The 19,639-nt window shown below is 25.4% G+C and overlaps 2 protein-coding genes across 2 annotated transcripts; both read right to left on the bottom strand.

Annotated features, from left to right (window-relative positions):
* Positions 1–305: 305 nt before the first annotated feature.
* LOC126896253 (sensory neuron membrane protein 1-like) lies at positions 306–11,005 on the bottom strand. Its single transcript, XM_050668894.1, has 9 exons — positions 10,771–11,005; positions 6,414–6,571; positions 6,203–6,350; positions 5,884–6,138; positions 5,598–5,812; positions 4,863–5,017; positions 3,102–3,217; positions 1,042–1,173; positions 306–972 (listed from the first exon to the last, which is right to left on the bottom strand). The coding sequence occupies exons 1-9, from the start codon at positions 10,876–10,878 to the stop codon at positions 796–798; spliced, it is 1,464 nt and encodes a 487-aa protein (XP_050524851.1). The 5' UTR covers positions 10,879–11,005; the 3' UTR covers positions 306–795.
* A 767-nt stretch (positions 11,006–11,772) lies between these two features.
* LOC126896275 (cuticle protein 16.5-like) lies at positions 11,773–13,573 on the bottom strand. The gene is made up of 4 exons (XM_050668925.1): positions 13,438–13,573; positions 13,273–13,363; positions 12,000–12,269; positions 11,773–11,898 (listed from the first exon to the last, which is right to left on the bottom strand). The coding sequence occupies exons 1-3, from the start codon at positions 13,447–13,449 to the stop codon at positions 12,010–12,012; spliced, it is 363 nt and encodes a 120-aa protein (XP_050524882.1). The 5' UTR covers positions 13,450–13,573; the 3' UTR covers positions 11,773–11,898; positions 12,000–12,009.
* Between the last annotated feature and the right edge of the window lie 6,066 nt (positions 13,574–19,639).

Raw genomic sequence — 19,639 nt, 5'->3', positions numbered from 1 at the left:
AATGTAATAGATCCTTAAATTAAAAAATGTCAAATAATTTATGTATGAATAAAAACCAGGAAAGATATTCTAGAAAGAAAAGGAAATAAATCAAATACAAATATTTGTGTATAATACAAAACTTTGATGTATAACACATTTTCAAAATAAAAATATCGAAATACATCACAATAAATATTTTTAGCAGGCGTAAGTTGAATATTCAATATTTCTGTCGAATAATAAAAACGACTTTATTAATTTTTGTTATAATCGGTGTAAAAAATGAAGTTGAAGAATTAGAAATCAAAGTGTAAAAACAACTCGCGAGGATATAAACTTTTAATATATCAAATCACCTCACATGTGTCCATTAAATATTTTAATGACCTTGTAAAACTGTACTTTTGGTTTTCTGTACATTGTATCACGTTAGTTTTTCGGATGTACGTGACACAATATACATTTTTCTATGTGATTTGACTAGACAATTTTCAATCATATATATATTTGGAAATAAAAGAATTGCAAAAAATAATAGGTGACTTATTATTATTATTAAATATTTGACAGGTAAAATGAAATAGTTAACAATTAATATTTTCTTTAAAAATAAAACATATGCATATAAAATTCAAGTTTTCTACAGGTTTATTGTAAAACTATAAATGTATTACAATATATTTACAATGTGAAATAATAATTATGTATTGTAATATTTTCTTAAATGTATAAAACATTTTAACTTATGCGAATTGCATTACAGTGTTTTATATCACCTAACCTCTTCCAGATCATTATTTCTTCTGGTGAATTTTAATTATTTGGGGTAACTTCCATTGTTTTTACGCTATTATAGTTAACGACTAAAGCTAAAACAATAAACATAACTCCGATAAATACAATAACATATTTAACGTATTTGACAATTTTTATTGGCAAAAACAATTTGTTTTTAATCTGTCCTGTCCATGTTTTATTTAAAGAAAGTCCCTGTAATTTCCCAAAGAAATTTATTGAAATTATTATTAAAATGTTTACAAATTATATAAAAATATTTACTTCTTCGATCCAAAACATTGGCACCAGTCTTTCTTCTTCGCTAAGATTTTTCATTATAGATATCTTCGACTCTTTTGTCAAAAACATACTGAACTGCATTCTTCGAAAACCGACAACTGGAGTGCCGGTCATCTAAACATAATTAAGCATTACACTATTTACAGAAATTCTCGGAAATGTGACAGTTGAAATAAAATAAATACTAGCAACTACACTATATTATTGATCTCAATAAAATAGTTTTTTAATCAACTTTTAAAATTGATACAAAATAATAATTTAATTTTTTTTTTAAGTTTGAAATGATTTACTGGATGGTGGCTTAAGTTTTGTAATTAATAATTAACATTACTTCTTAAGTAAAAATTGAAAATATATTTGTTAGCTTCGATGCGAAGCTGAGAAGGTATTGGTTTTACTATAATGTATTTTTGTGTGTTTGTTACCACTTTTTCTCAGCTCTCACCGAACCGATTTCTTTCAACGATACGTCAAAAGATCACAAATCGCATCTAGTCGCAGACATTATCCTCAAAAATTGAAAAAAAATTCCCTCGTTACCCGTAAATGGGGAAACCTCCAAAAAAAATTACATTATTTTAAAAATCGCTAATTTTCGAAACTTTTTCAATTTCTTTTTAACTTAAAACTGCCATAACATTTTGAAAATTGAACAAATCAATATAATTTTTTTTTATAGATGCTTGATGTCTTTACTTATCATTTGGTATATTTTTTTATAAATCTAACCCTTTATCTGCCCACAGAGGGGCATTCAAAATGACAACTTTTACACAAAAATATACTTTTTCAACTTAACTTTTAAAAGTGTTCCGGAAACTCTAACACTTTTATATATATCTTAAATTAAAGCTAATGTAATATACTTTATAATGAAGAAAAAAATTTCGGATTTTATTTTATCTTCACGATGAAACTGGCTACCGAATGCTAGTTTTGTGTGACAATTTTCGATTTTATTTTTTACATTTTTAAGTTTATAATGCTATAACTTATTGAAAAGTGTATGGATCAACACAATTTTTTTATGAGAAATAATATTTATATCCCTTTTTCATTCGACATACTTTATCTTAATCAGGATATTAATAAGAAAATAGCAGATCATGTAGCTTTTGGAATAATCCGCCAATTTTTTAAAATTAAACACTATCTAAAGATTTGCATCGAAAGGTTTTTTTTTTATAGTGATTTTAATCACTGTCAGATATCATTATGCTTGATCCAACTATGCCACGCATCACTGTGCTGCGACCCCCCGTCCAGGGTTTTTAAATAATGAGTGCGTAATATAATGTATCAATTTAACATGGATATAGATGGTGAATATGACTTTATTCCCAGCTGATTAGTTTCGTTAATAAGACTGTATACTAATATAATTAATCGTCTACTATTTTTGTTGAGCAGATTTTGTTAAGTATCTTATAATTATAAAGTATCTTATATTCGACAGTTGAAATTTCGTAATAGACAATAATCATTATGTTACCTAGTGATTATATCATCATAAAATCTGAAACACTAATATCGAAACACATAGAGATGTTTAAATATTTTAAATGAACCCAAAAATTTTCTTTGATATCTTACATTTGGAATAGACATGCCCGAGTAATTTTAATGACTTTTGATAAATTAGCTAAAAATTTGTTGTTGGATAATAATTTGTTTAATTAAATAATTTTAAATATTTTATGATTAAGTAGCAATTGATAGTTTCTTCTCCTTAAAATGTTTAATGTAGACAGTAAATCAGTTTTTAATTTTGCCATTATTTGGGATTGCATTCTTCATGCTTTATACTTTATAATGTTCGTTAATACTTTTTAGAAATAATTATCAGATAACTATTTCATTAAATATACTTCAAATAAGTGAAAGTAAATAATCTAAATCAAGATTGAATACAAAGTTAATATAACAGAAAAAGACATCCTCTTGATTAATAGAAAAAAAAGGCTGGATACAGTTTGATATAAATTTTATTAATCGTACACAGTACTTAAATGAATACATACTAAGTTTATATATCTTACCGGCTCAACAAATATTTTTATTGCGTGCTCTTTTGTGTTAGGGTTTAGCCCAATAACATCATTAACGTAAGCTTCAGCTTTATAAAAGTGTGGAAGACTACCCATTATGGGAGCACCTATATGCAAATAAATATAAATTTATATAATATTATAAGTAATCTTATAAATAACAATATATTCTGTTTTTCCAGTACAATATATTTTCAGTTGTAATCTTAAAATCTCAACATTTCAAATAATATTTGCACAAACGTTATAAAAATGACAATTATTTTTTTACCAAGACTCCTAAGTAAAACGTGTTATTTTAAACGCTATAATAAGTATTTAAATTTAATTTTTTTTAGTGTTTTATTAAGTACACAAAAAAAAATATATATGCAAAAAATTCAACTTTTATTTCCTGATCAATTTTGTAATTTTAGTTTAATACTTAACGAAAAATTACTCTTTAATCAATAAACTATAATATTTTATATTTATTTATTAATTATTAAAGGCTACGTCCAAATCTCAACCAAAGTATACAGATTGTGTTTGATATTCAATCATTTCATTCTGCTTCTACTTGCATCTTTATAATTTATAACATTATTACTGAGACTATCAACGGATACAACGGAAAAATGTATTGGCAATTAAAGCATATTGCCATATATTTAAACATTTTGCCCCCTTTTACTTCTTAATAAGGATGAATTAAAAAATAAATATTACATTTGAAATAAGCTACCTATTGTAACGTTACAAGTTCAAAATTAAGCTTCTATCATTTTTATTTTTGTTTTTGTCTTTTTTTTTTTGATCCGCAAAAAAATGCCCGCAAGAGCTTAATCACTAATACTTCATTGTCTTACCATGAAATATTATAATTGTTCAAATTTAATGACATAACTTAAAATAAAACTGTGAGTCTCACAAAAAAAAAAAATTAAATAGAAAAAAATGTTTAAAAACATTTCTTATAACGTTAGTTAATATAAATTACATTTTAAAAAATTTTGAGATATGTACTGATGCAATCAACTTTTATGTAAGTTTATTACATAAAACTTAACTTAAATATAATAAAAAGGTTGAAAACAAGTTATACGAAATGTATCTTTGAAACCGTTTTTCCCATAACAGTTATTTCAAGATAAAGGTCTCTTGTAATCGTTGTGCTATATTGTTACACATTACTGGTAAATTTATTTTGTCTCCATACATCATTTCATAATAATATGAAAAAAACAATTTTTGATCTTTTTATTTAATAATTCAGCGCTTATTTGAAATTTAAGCAATTCTATGGCATCATTAAAATTTGAGGATTTCTGTGGCTTCTTTAATTTTTCTGCATTTTAATGGCTTATTTTATTTTATATATTTTTATGTCTTCTTTAACATTTAAGGACTTCTATGGTTTTTTTATTTAACATTAATTTATGCTAAGAATTTCTATGACTTCTTAAATTTGATACAGTTCTATGGATTCTTAAATTTCTAAATACAATCAAAATATCAAAGATTTTCAATTTCGAATTAAAAATAATCTTTTTAAACTAACAAATGTTTCCTAGAGAAATTACAAACTGTTGACCCCGTTTGAGCATTAAAATTTCTATGTTATAAAGCTACATTGAAAGTTTTTAGAGTTAACATTGAATAAAGTTTTTGAATAAGAACTAGAAATATATATAATCATTTATATCTTTTTTTGTTTACAATAGTTAAAAAATAATTGTACACATTTTGACCTCTTTCTAATATTTAAAATACCTGCACATTTTGTAAGATCTAAAACTCCACTTTTTAAACACTTTTCCGGGTTCAAACAATAACATTTCTCATGGTCTTTTATTATTTCAGCTGTATACTCGTAAACATTTAGGCCATTATACATATTATCTTGCACATAATCGGGTACAACTGATCTAAAGAATATCAATAGATATCAAACATTAAAAAATCATTTATAATTAGAAGATGCGTACAGTTATAAAACAGTAGACAAATATTATTTTTTATAAATATTGATTATAAAAAAAAAAAAACACATCATAGTAAAATTAATACCTTCTCAGCTTCGCATCGAAGCTAAAAAAATTGAAAAGCCTATATGAGTCGTCCAGTTGCAAAAAGACTTATGTCCGGAAATGTTTTTTTTTTTTAATTTTCCTATTTCTTATCTATCTCTAAAATAATTTGTCCAGATAAAGCAAAATTACAAAACAAAGTTTTGAACTTTTGGCTCTTTGCAACTGGATGACTCACTCAAAAACTACTTACCAAGTAGAAGAATATTTAATGCATTTTATTTTATCGAACATTATGATTATTTTTTAAGCAAAAGACGTATCAATAACGTATCTATAATGTTTCCTTGGATATTTTAAAATTATTTAATTAATGCTATTTCTATTAGATATAAAAACGTGTAAGAGCATGAAATATAAGGTGTATTAATCAATGAAATATTATAGATATATTTGCTGTTTTTTAAATAACCAATACCTGCAAACATCACCACTAAAAGCTCCTAAGTTAGTCTCTCGTGTAACCAACGATTGGAATATTGTGGTATCACTACCAGATATCCGATTACATTCTTCGTCTGGCCAAACATTAAGCTTTTCTTTGCCATTAAATCGTATCACTTGTCCCACTTCAGTTGGAGATTTGTAACCACGTTTTACAGTATAACGATTGCGTTCGATAGTTCCATTTTTCTGTTATTTTTTTTCCATTCAATATTCACATTAATAATCAAAATACATGTTGTACTAAATATTTGACTTACCACTCCAAGTAATGAAAACATAAAATGATTATTATCCACTTTGTGTAAATTTTCAGAATTTTCTCTAATTTGTGAACAAACAGCGGTGGCTGAAAACTCAGTAGATGTACAGTTAATATCTACTCCAGTCCACATAATTTGATTGGCAGTTGCTTTTAAAAATATACTATCTTGTTCTGGATATAAAAACGGAATAGCTTTGTTAATCATACCTAAAGCTGCTGGTTTAATCATTTTAGTCATTGTTACCATTCCCTATGAAAATAATATCGAATAAAAATCTACTTATTTTTAACACATAAACATCATTAAAACTAACCAATATTGCCATATGAGGCATTATGATAATTTCTTCACCATTTAAAGGTTTTGACTTTTCACGATCAAATATAAATGTGTTTTTAAAACTAAACTCAACTGTATCATCATCTGCGTCATCTACTAAATTTTCTTTTTCTTTCCACTCACTAAAATATTGAATAAAGCAACCAGATATTAAGATAAATACTACATATTTATTATATGCTTACTGGTAGAAATATGGTCCTATCTCTTTTAAAACAATTTTTCCACCTTGATTTGCCTCTTCATAGTTAGTGACATTAAACAAGTAAATTTTAAAGTCAGCAGCTAATGGAGGATGAGACCACATTTCACGCATTTTAGAACTTGGATTTAATGCTTTGCTCTAAAATAAAATATATATTTATATTAATCTTTTAAATTTCTACTCTAAAACCCTAGAATTTCTAACTCTTCAAAACGAAAATAATTATGAAATGATAACACGATTATTTTATATCCCGTTTGAAGGGAATAGTAAAATATTTTATAAGTAAAACCATTCAAGAGCTATCAAGTTAGCTTGTTAACAAATTTTCAATTTGAAGTAGAAAATTTAAAACTAAAGAATATTTATTTTCTATAGATTTTTATGCACTAGAGGCATTTTTTTTATCAAACACCACATGTTATGTTTTATGGCCATTAAAAAAAGGGGATATTGTTTGTTGTCCTTCTATAAGAAAAAAAATTGTAAAATATTCAACAATTTAATTTAAAAATTCTACAATAAAAAAAAAAATAATAATCCTTTGTAAATGTACCGATATATACAATTTTATTTTACTATTTATGTTATAAACACTGTGTTTTTATAGATATTAAAGCAATTAGTGATATGATCTTTCTTTTCAATTTTTCGTTATAATTTTTAAAACTAATTATTAATTAATATAAAAGAATTAAAAATAAGAGAAATTTATAATAAACAAATTGTATTCGTATATTTATAACAATAAGATATAAATGTGTATCCGAATATCAAAATGAAAATTGCACATGAATTTTTAAATAATAAATACTGAGTCTACGACAACTTGTATAGTTGTATTTTATACCCATGTAACACGTAATTGTTATAAATTTATATTTATAGTTAAAAGATTAAAATTTTTGATTGTTTTCTAATTTGGTAAATTTGTGTCATCAAAATTTAAATTAAAAAAAAATCTTTATTATGTTAAAACATCAAATAAATTTCAAAATAGTTGAAATCACATAGTAAAATATAATAATTTGTATTTTATAATTATTATTATGTAGTCTTGATAGTATTAACTATAATTCTTGTCCTATCAGTTAAAAATTATTGCTCTAACTACAAAAACAAAGCTTTTCGCAGGACGTCAGAACTTTCTGTCCCACATTTAGAAACAATTTTTTTTTCTTTACAAAAACACTATTTTAATAAATTTAATTGACATTGGACCTTTTTAATTTAAATGGAGGGTTTGTCCATTAAAATGGACATTAGGACACAAAATAATAACAAATCTATAAATCTATGTTTGTTAACATTATCAACGATTAACACATACTAGATGTATAGTTTTAAATTTATAATTTTTATTTTAAATAATATTAGCCACAAGTGATCAATTTTTATTACATGATATTGGGTTATTCTATATGATATTCAGTTAAACATTTTTTTTTTTGTTTACTACAAAACACAAATGTGTACTAGACATTTAATACAAAAACATGTGTTATTGTTATATATTAGTATAATACCAAGGCCCAATGTCCATACCACTGGAATTAATATTTTACAGCTGATTATCATAGATAATAATGACAAATAAATTCAACTATGATTTGTAGTTATCATTTAGATATGTAGAGAGCACTTCATATTTTTGTTGTTACTACTAATCATATTTTATACATTCTATTATCACTAAAAAGTGAAAGTATCCAGTAATTTCAAAACGTAAAAATTACTATCATTTTTTTTCATTTTTTAGTCCACATCAAACATGTAAACTAATTGTAATCACACTAAACTTGATAATTTTATGTAGAGAATAACATTCTTAATCATATTATGAAAAAATTATATGCATATAAAATCCGTTAATATATAAATGAATGATAAAAATTATGTCCACAAAATTATAATATACAAATTCTATGGTTATGAAAGACATTTAATTATTCTAGTTACAGAGCTCTAAGATAGTTATTCAAGAACGGACGTTGAAAATTTGAATTTCAATGTAATGATGTTGAGCAATTTATTAATAAAAAATTTAAATAATTAGAGTGAAAATAAAATGCTTTTTTTTTTTTAAAAAAATAAACTATTTAAAAATGTTTTGATATTTAACTTAATTTACTTAAATTTCAAGTACATAACAACCTACAAGTACCATATATAATAAAACCTACCAATATTTCTATCTCTTCGCAATTTTTTAATATTACATAAATCTGTTATATTTAATTAGATAATAGATATTGTCTAAAAATCAATCTCTTTATTCTAATAAATGTTACTCGTGTATCATAAAAAAATCAATCATGACTTAACAAATATTACATACATTTATTTTTATGTATTTTTTTACATTCAAAATTTACTCGAAAACTGGGTAGTATAGATATGAATTTTATAGCACCTTTTTGAAATACGAATTGCGTTTCATTTTTATTTGTTTAAAGTATTTTTTTAAACTGTAAAGTATTAGAGTAAATTTATTTAAATACTAATAAAGTGTATGGAATACTTTTTAAATATTTTATTTTTATTTTAAGTATTTGCCATGTATTTAAACTAGTATTATATTTTTATCTGTATTTGAAATATAAATGTTTTTTTTAAATACTTTAAAAAAGTAATCAAATTATGAAATTTTAAATGTTGGGGTGCAGCGATAATGTTGAGTGATGAAATCACAAAACTTAGTGAACATCTATAAATTACTACATTGGTATTGATATATTCATAGATTGAAAATACATGCGTATTTAATCTATGATGCATTTAGGTACAAGCCTGCTAGATAAAATTTTGCACTGATGGCGCAAGAGTCTTAAAAGTAATCTAAAACAATGTCCAAAAATAATTGTGTGTTGAAACGTTTTTCAACTGATAAAAATGTGCATGAAACGGTACTATTTAGAGAATCTGGTCTTTGTTCTTTAGTACATGAACTACGTTATAAGTTAATAACGAGTAGTACTTTTATTATCTGTTATTTTTTGTAAACATTTGAAATTTTAATAAAAATATGATTTTTATACTTTTAAAACTCACTAGTCCATCAACTAATGGTTGATAAAACTTAATATTATGTAAGTGAAAAATGGATTAATTAATTAAACACTAATTAAAATTTATAGAAAATATAAAATTTTATTATCATGTTGGACATTTATTACTTTTTATATTAAATGCGAACTCAAATTGAGAATTAATAAAGAAAGTATTTAAATAAATTAAGAATATCTGTATTTGATCTTAAATACATTTTCGCCAAAATATTTGAAATGTACACCCAGAGAAAAACCTCGATCTATATAATAAATTCATTGTTCAATTTGATAAATATATCATTACTATTGAATCTATGATATATTTATAAATATGATATTTTTTTTTCTTGTCTTGAACAATAATTATTTATAAGAATAGTTATTTTGTTCGTATTAATAAAACATTATCATAAACCCTTGATAAAATTTCTCTATCAAAATTGATTGAGTTTTTTCTTTGGGTGTATTCTGAATATTTAAGGCATGACAGAATTTGTATCTATTAAAATATAATTTTAAAAGTATTTTCACGACAGAATTATCAATTAAATAAATTTGACGGGTAAATTAAAAATATATATATATATATATATATATAATGTCACAAGCTGACAAAAGACATTATAAATTATTATTTCTTTCAAATGAAAATTATCTTTTTGTGTATTAAACATGTAAAATATTAATTTTGTCGAGTAACATCCACTGAGTGTCTTTCCTCAATACCTTCATTCATTTCATTTTTGAGAAAATTATTATAATAATTGCTTATTGTACTACAAATGCATAGATTGTGACTTTCTTATAGATAAAAAAAAAACTAGTTAATTAATTAATGCAAGTTAGTTTCCTTGACTATATTATTTTTTTTTCATGAAAAATTTGTTACCATTCACACAAAATCATTTTCAAAATGTTAAGATATAGTTTAACCGTTATAATAAATTAATCTATTTTATTTTTTGTAGATAAATTATCAATTTGTAGAAAATACCATGATTGATCATAAAATTTTGTTTTGTGTGTAATATTTTAAATATTGGTTGTGTATTAACATTACAGAATAAATATTTTTAATTTAATAGGTTATTTATTATTTTTAAAAACAAATAAATATAACTTATGAATTATATTTTACGGCCTTCAAATTAAACGACTTAAACAAAAGCTTTTATTTTTCGTTTACCTACCTACATTTAATTTGTACCTAATAATAAATAAATAAACTATTTTAACCAAAATTTAAATCTTGAAGTCACTAAGACATGGTAATGTAGTTTTTCTTACCTTTAAAAGTTTATCGTGTATCATACTTGGGAAAACGAACCATCCTACAAGTACTCCTATAAGTAAAAATATAATACCAGTAACAGTAAGTTTAGTCGGCGCACCCATACCGATGTCTTCAAGCCCCAAATAAAAAACAATTTTAATTGTTATAGTTACACCTAATGCTTCCGACCGGACTCACAGACAACCGCCATTTGATGTCAACATTAGACGTTAATTCATCGGTGACATCATGAAAACAGTTTTTCAGGTTAGTATCAAGGTTTTCTTTTCCATAAATATGTGTATGTTTAAAATGATCGCGTGGAATATAGTATTGGATACGGTTGGCTGTGTATCCCCATAACCTATCATTACCTTTGACTTTCTAGCAAAACTTAAAAAAGCTTTGAATAAATTAAGCCATATTATTAGTCAAGGTAGCATACTTTATTAACCAAACAGTATCATCAATATCTTGTTATTCTTCTATTCAATAAGGCAGAAAAAATATTTCTAAGGAAATTTTTATATAAAATATAAGATCTTTAAATAATCAAAATCTGAAAAGATAGTGTTTTTTGGATACGTACAATGTAGCTATTCAGATATATAAGATTAGTTTTTTATTTTATCTATAAGAACAGTAGTTTGATCCTTTGGGTATATCTCTGATCGGGTCTTATTAATTTTATAAGCTTCCCCTCATATTAAATAATCCTTGACAGACATATTTTTTATTTATTATATTTTTACAATCACTATCTTATAGCAAGTTCTCTGAAAATTTGTTATAACCGCCGTTGACAATGGAGAATATTTGCATGTCTGTTATTAATTTAGTCTAAGGTAAAATTTTGCCTTATTTTTGAATTACCAGACTAATTAAAAATATAAAATAAAAAATATTTATGAAAACTATACTCATTAGAGTCAGTCAACTAAACTAACTCAAAACTTAACAATTATTTTCTTCCTTCATATTATTTGGCCTTCATTTGAAAATTCAAGTACATAAACTTTTTATAGAAATTCAAAACATTTATTTATGTGTAAAAAAATCTACAATATAATTTTACAATTGAAATGAAGTATGTTAAATACAATAGATTTTTAAAGTCACAGTACAAGAAGTTTATTCAGTGTCTGAAACATAACCAACAAAACATTTGGTTGACTTTTAATTTTTTATGACATTAAAATATAAGATTGTTAAATTAAAATTCTCAATTTAACAGTCAACTCACATTATTCATGTTAACGACGATGGTAGTATACTGGATGAGCTGGGGCATAGACTGGTGCGGCAGCGACTACTGGATGCGAGATACTGACGCTGGAGTATGAGGTAGCTGCTGCTGGTGCATGGTACACAGCAGGAGCATGGTAAACTGCGGCTGGAGCATGGTATACGGCTGGGGCACGGTATACAGCTGGAGCGTGGTATACAGCAGGAGCATGGTACACAGTTGGAGCGTGGTAAACTGGAGCGACTACTGGTGCGTGGTAAGCAGCAGCTATAAATCATTTTATTATTCTAATATTTTAATAAAGTCTAAAAATAAAGATTTGAAATGATGAAAAACGATATAGACTACTTAAATTGAGATTTTATTTTTAGGCAATTTAAAAATAAGGTTTTTAGAAGACTTTAATGTAAGCTCTTATTTATAATATATTATAACAGGTGTTTAAGACACTTTTTAGGAAGAGGGCGATAAATTTTTTTCTATTACAGTTAACATGTTTATGATAATTTTTTTGCTAAAAACTTCCATAAAAACAAAATGATGAGCGAAAAAGAGTCTTTTGGGACGCATTGCATAAATAACGTTTCTTTAAAATATGTATAGCACTCCGTCTATGGGGAGGTTGAACGCCTCATAAAATACGCTTCTATATTATTATATTTTTATTTGACAACCAGTCATAGTTTTTCTTACAGAGAATGAGGAAACCTACATATTTCAGAACAACAAAATTGAACTCCGTTAACATCGAGGTATGATGCGTTTTCGACTGATCTGTGTAAGCCTTCTACATAGCTAATGTATAAAATCTTAATATACTAAAACATCTGAGAGCCATACAAAAACGAAAATAGAATTGTTTAAAATAAACAATAAAAAATTTAATGTGATAAAAAGAATAAAGGTTTAAATAAAACGACAACGTTAGGTATTGATAATATATATACAGGGTGTTCAGTAAGTCAGGAAACGGGTTTCTATTGTTCTCATTGTTACTGAACACCCTGTATATATATAATGCGACGTAACAAAAATAAAAAGTGGAAAAGAATATTATCGTCTTAATAGAAAGAATAAAAATAAACACTTTATACATGTATATCTTCAAAAATTATTTATCATAAAAAATATTTCAGTTTTATTTATAATTGTCTCGAAAAAGGCAATTGTATATTCTATTTGACAAATAAATGTAAACACTGATAAGTCAGAAGTAAAAAATGAATAATTAAATATTTATTTTTTATCTCTATAAAAACATTTGACTCACCTAAGATAGCACGTTTGTCCTTAACGGTTTGGGTTTTGTCTTCAGCTGGAGCAGCGGAGGCAGCGGCCACAAGCACGAAAGCTATCAACACCTAACAAGATAAAGTAAGTCATTAAACATCAAGATTTACTAAAGACTAGAAATAATGACGAATTTACGACTTACCGAGAATTGCATGGTGATTTTTTTATGTTTGTTTATTTGATGTTATCGTACAAAGTGCACAAATCGACTGATGATTGTGGACATAAGGCGTCCAACTTTTATACGATTTATGTGTGTCCAAGACGACCGATTTGAACTAGGTTAGTACCCATAGTTGCCTCCACTACAAACGGAGTTGATGGTTTCGTAAAGTTGACTTTTGTCCGAAAATGGAATGTTTCATTCAAGGAATGAGACAACAATTGGAACGGTTAGACGTAATGACAAAAAAGTAAACACATGTCCTGGATAAACTAAGTTGATGTAAGGTCGGCTTATTGAAATACGCACTGAATCGTAATATCCACTGTCTAGCGCGTGGGTAAGTCCCATTAGATTCTGCAACCTTGGACATTAGAATATCTTAGTGTGCTGATGGTCGTCGAGCTCGTCGGGTTAACGGTAATCTGTCATGTTCTGAAAAGTGAACATTTCAGATATTTATTTATCTAGTTTTGTTTCTTCAACAAAATCTTCAAACACTTAAACGCATTATTTTTAAAATTGAATATTCATCTCACTTGAAGTTAAATAAAAATAATAACTCTTTGCTATTTTTATTAATTGTTTTTATACTAAAAAATTATTTAATAACCATAAAGTAACTAAGACAGATTTTCTATCTAATTTTCTATCTAATTTACTAATATTTAATAGGTTTATTAGTTTGACAAAAAAAGAGAAGGAACAATTTTTCGGACTCCCCAAAATCGTATGTAAATATTTTACTAGTAGGTCAATGTTGATTTATGCATTTTATAATAAGTAAATTCTTAATGTTTTTAGTTTTTTTTTCACTTACTTTGATCATCAAAATTTAAAATTCTGTATATTTTAGTAAGCACTAACACTATTTCATAAAATAACAACATGTATTTATGTAATTATTTATAGCATTACTATGGTAGTATTTTATAAAAATAATAAGTAATAACATTGTATTAATCTATAGGTGTGTCAAATTAATTTTTTTAATACCTTAAAATTTCATATAACAAAATAAATACTTGAGGGTTTGTAACACTATTGAGAGTACAATGGAAAAATCTTTAAAAACAAAATTTTCACAGAAACGCCAAAGCTCATTGGCATGTCATGAACAGCTAATGACTGAAATTATTCAAGGTCTACTAGTAGAATAACAATTATATTCACTTGAAATTTTCTGTTAATCTTTTATTAATTTATAAAAAAAAATAGGCGTTCAGTTAAAAAAAATTAAACGTATTAAGTCAAAGCGCCCAGAAGTTCAAAGGGAACTTGCGTTGATCTTAAGTAGAAGAATCGCATTTGAGATGTCGAGTCCTTCAGACACAGATAGCGACGACCGCAATGACGATGAATGGTACTCATAGTAGTCTGAAACGGACAAATTTAATTAAAAATATACACTTTGTATCTAAAAATTTACGTATACCTTACCAAAAAGATTTCAGTATATTACAATATTATTTTTTAATTATAATTTTACAATAGCTATACTGAAAAAAATATATTAACATTATTTTTTTTTGTAATTACAACTAGTTTATTGATTATATTCAGTTAAGTATAATAATAATACCAAAGTTTATACTTTTCATTAGGTTGTATAATTATATAATAGTCTGTCGTTACATCGTAAAATTAAATAAATATCATGTACAATTGGGAGCTTTGTAAAAAAATTATGATAACGTTATAAATTAAATTCTAAACTATTGTATTTGTCCATTATAAATATCCTTAAGGCTCGCTTTGTTTTAATCATTTTTTGGAACGCAGTTATTCAATTTTGAAAACTCAAAATTTACATTAAACGGATATCCTTAAAATTAAAAAGAAGTTTAAAAAGCCTCTAGGTATACATCAACAGAGATTTCTTAGAGATATCAAGCTTCGAGATGCATAACTCAAATATATTCCTCTTTTGTAATAATTAATTGTAATAATAAAAATTAATGAATAAATAATTCAATAAAATTCAAAGCTATCAATTACAATAGCCTGAGAAAATATGACTTCAGTTTTAATGTTCTCGTAGCGTTAAAACTCTACTAATTTATTCGTTTATACATTAAATAAACCGTATAATAATACATCTTTAAAACTAGCTTAGAGTTTTTTTTCAAGATAATGTATTTTAAGTAGCTAGTGTATGGAAAACATTGATTACTACATAATTTTATAATGGATACCTTATCAAATTGATTTTGATTAATATTGGCCAAGATAACATCGCGACATGCTTTGTTGGAACCGTTTCACTCTCATTTTGAAGAACTTCTTTATCAAATATGTTCCTTAGAATTTTTAAGATCTATTAATCATTTTAATCTCACGACATTTTTTGTATTTATTCGTTTATTTTAAAGTTATTGCATAGTTAACACAACAATTCTTTGATACCATTTTTAATGGTGTAAATGTGATTAAAAATTACGAGATGAATTCATTTTATTGAAAGATCAATAAATGGTACATGGTTCTTTGATTAAAAAAATTTATTTATTTTTAAATAATATTTTAAACGATCAAGTGTAAGTTGAACAGGCACTCTCTATGTCCTCCCTCTAGATCTGCAACTGTCTTAATGACATTGAGATTCAATTAAGAAATCCTAACCACACTACTGAAGATTAATTTAGCTAACTAATATTTAATTTAGATGTATTAACTTTAAAATGATTATGAAATGTAGTGTTGATCGGAAATTAGATATGATAAGTTTTATAATCTTCGATTTTATTACGATTACAATTAACAATAACGATTTAATTTATCAAGAACTGATAAATTTAATTATAATTTTGAAAACTGATGAACTAATTGTTCGAAAAATGTATTGCGTCAATGAAGTACTTGACGTACTTGACATTATAGTAGCAAATCGTCGTACCAAGAATCAAGTAGAATCAATCCATCAAAATATCCAAGTATTATATTGGCATTAGCTGTTATTGTCTCCGGAATATCACAGCTCGACCACTGCAAACGTATGACAATGAAAACTAGATTGGCGGCTGTTGTAAAGAAAATACTTTCAATTATTATGTCGTTACTTTTTCTCGTATCACGTTTCAGTAATTATGTGGGTATGGCATCAATTCGAATGTGCGTGTAACTCGAGAGGCCATTTGTAATTGCCATTTACAGAAAACATGACCTAAGATTATACCGATATTTTATAATAGATACATATATAAGAAAAACATTTAATGAAATTTATATAAAAAGCACAATATACTAAAGTTCCTATGTAAGACTACCTAATTCCGTATCACATACGCATTAGTATTATCGTTAAAGACCATTAGTCTTGTTGTAATTGTTTAAAAAATGTTCATTTTTTTTTTTTTTAACAAGTTTTTATAACTTGAAAGAGCATTTCAAAAATATTCAAATAAATGAAAAATATATTTAAGAGTATGATGTGATAAGAATAAAAAAATATTTTTGAATTATTCAATTGTTATTCTAGATGTTTGTGCCTGGAATTCATAATTCTTAAGAATTACACAAAAATAAAATCTTAACGAAAACAGTTATTTCTGACAAAGACTTAAGAAAAAATACTGAAATGTAAATGTTAAAAAGACAACGAAATTGTATTATTATACTTGTGAAAATTGATTGTTGGTGTCCCCTTAATATTAATATATGGTAAAGGGCGAAATAGCTGATTTTGACATCAAACACTTCAATTAAGAACATACATAAACACCATAGAAACTCGTATTCTAGTATCTTGCATACAAAGCGTTTGTTGTTATGCAATTACCGATGTAATATTTCGGTGCCTGCATTCTCAAAAATATTCTACTGTAAAGGACGTTTGCACGCATTTCCATAACAGAATTCCAAAGCATTGTAATAACAATTGGTCAACGAACTGAATTGGAATTAATCTATTGAATAGAATGACAGGCACAATACAGTGTGACTATGAATAAATTTCCGAATCTTGACTTTCAGATCTATGTTGAATCAATTCGAAGATTGCTATTGGGTTAGGTTATAATTTCTCTTATAATTTGTTAAAATATTCAAGACAATTCAAAACAATTAATTTCCGACTATACAGAGTGATCCATTTATCGCATTCTACTCAATTATTTACAAAATAACTTCGGAAGAATTTTTTTTTTTAGAATTTCTTAATTGCATATATTTTTTGGGTTTTATTAGTTTGATCGACTTTTACTATTGTAAAAGTTTGTAAAAGATACAATGAAGCAAACGTTTAAGACATGAGTTCAAATTAATGTACAAAATGAAACAACCACAAATAATAAGTACACAGCTATTCATCAAAATATGTCAATAATACAATATAAGTAGAAAAATTCAATTAAGCACATTTCTTCTTATTAACAATGTAAGATTATTAACCAAGTTTTACCTTATTAAAAATTTTCCATTCTTTTATACAAAATTCGTAAACTTTATGACGTTAATAACATGATCATTTACTAATTGATCCTTTCATTTGAGAACGGTTTTACTTATGACGATGTTGGCTGATGTATAAGTAAAGCATCAACATAACGCCCTCGGGTTACATTAATAACCAAAGAAATATACATTTTTAATGAAGTTTTCTCATTACGAGTTTATTCAACATAATAGAAAAACATATACTTCTAGAAAAATAAAACTCCGCCTAATTGTTTACTTGCACTTGAATTTGAAAATAAAGTTTAAATTCGAATAACAATTCAAACTTAAAATAACAATTATACTTATTTTTTAGCCATATAAAAATTCAATAAAATATAAAACTATAAAGTAAGGTTACACATTTCATTTGTAAGTGATATAAGCTTGTAATGGGAATGTTAAGTTTATTAATATAAAATATTAATTAGGATGAATGGAAAATGTCGATAAATTATTACGTGAATACTTATGTGGAAAAAATAGACATTTTATGTATTATAAATAATTGTAACAGTAAATTATCTCTCTGTAATTTTTAAATGATGGTACATAATAACTCATTATTTTTAAAATAAAATATTTTTAAATAAAAAATTATAAGAAAATGAGTTCTACGTATGTTCTATTTTGAGTATGAAACTTCTATGAGTACAGAATTAAATTGGCATTTATATGTTGTAATTAATTCAAGTAAATAAATGTCGTCCTAAATTACGACTACATGTTGAAAATTTTTCAATCTGCAAGTCTTAAACTACATTAACATTGTTTAACATTAACACCAAATAACATTGTTTTGACATGCAGTCCAATGATGTCGATGCGGCACAGTTAAGCATTGTCTCAGCTCTTGTTAAACTGCCTAGCCCAGAATCGTAAATAGATTTCAAACTACACAAAAAATGTGTTGAAAAGACAACCGCGATGAGCCGTTGGGCACTTAAAAACAAGGGCAACCTTAAAACACATATACAGGATGGCCCACCTCTCACTGACAACTTAAATAACTTTTGATCCAGTTAATATTTTTAGCTGATTCTTTTTTTCATGATTACTATGTATACATTACTAACATGGCATTAATACCATGATAAGAAATTAGATAAGGCAATTATTACTTATCACTCTCATTCAAAAGTGTATTGAAAAGATAGCGTTTTCTTCTGACCTTTTCTCAATACGTATTTCAATGTTTAATACCGTAAAATAATACATGAAAATTCAAATTTTCACAAACTTCAAAACGCTACAGAATGTTTACTACTCAATATTAATAAGATATTTTTTTACTAAAATTTTTCTTAAATTCTACTCTACAAAATAGCTATCTTAGATTTTTTTTTTACATTTTATTTAAAATTTAAAAATAAATAATATTTTTAATAAAATGTAAAAAAATTAATTATTGAGATATAGCTATGGACCTAACGTATAACTATTATTTAAAAAAAGAATCAGCTAAAAATATTAACTGGATCAAAAGTTATTTAAGTTGTCAGTGAGTGGTGGGCCACCCTCTATGTACATTGAATCTTATGAATTCTTAGTATTAAATTTTGATATTTGTTAAGAAACGCGATCTAAATTATTTATTATATAAACTCTTTGTTCAATATTTCATGAACTTCTGGTACAAAATTTTCATTAAGTGACGGAAAAGAAATTTCGAATTTTATCAAAAAAATTAATTCTTAAAAACATGTCCAAATGGAGTTTTATTTTCTCAACAATAAAATTAAAAAAC

The sequence above is a fragment of the Daktulosphaira vitifoliae genome, unplaced genomic scaffold (genome assembly GCF_025091365.1).
Source record: "Daktulosphaira vitifoliae isolate Bord-2020 unplaced genomic scaffold, ASM2509136v1 Scaffold_1, whole genome shotgun sequence".
In the NCBI taxonomy this organism is placed as follows: domain Eukaryota; kingdom Metazoa; phylum Arthropoda; class Insecta; order Hemiptera; family Phylloxeridae; genus Daktulosphaira; species Daktulosphaira vitifoliae.
The sequence above is the reverse complement of the archived record's forward strand: the minus strand, read 5'-3'. Positions and strand labels throughout refer to the sequence as shown.

Excerpts from the sequence above, each read along its gene's own strand:
- LOC126896253 (XM_050668894.1), bottom strand. The coding sequence starts at position 10,878 with ATGGGTGCGCCGACTAAACTTACTGTTACTGGTATTATATTTTTACTT. Across the intron at positions 6,351-6,413 it reads ATAGGACCATATTTCTACCA|TGAGTGGAAAGAAAAAGAAA; the intron begins GTAAGCATATAA and ends TCAATATTTTAG. Across the intron at positions 5,018-5,597 it reads TTTAGTGGTGATGTTTGCAG|ATCAGTTGTACCCGATTATG; the intron begins GTATTGGTTATT and ends GATATTCTTTAG.
- LOC126896275 (XM_050668925.1), bottom strand. Across the intron at positions 12,270-13,272 it reads GGACAAACGTGCTATCTTAG|CTGCTGCTTACCACGCACCA; the intron begins GTGAGTCAAATG and ends AATGATTTATAG.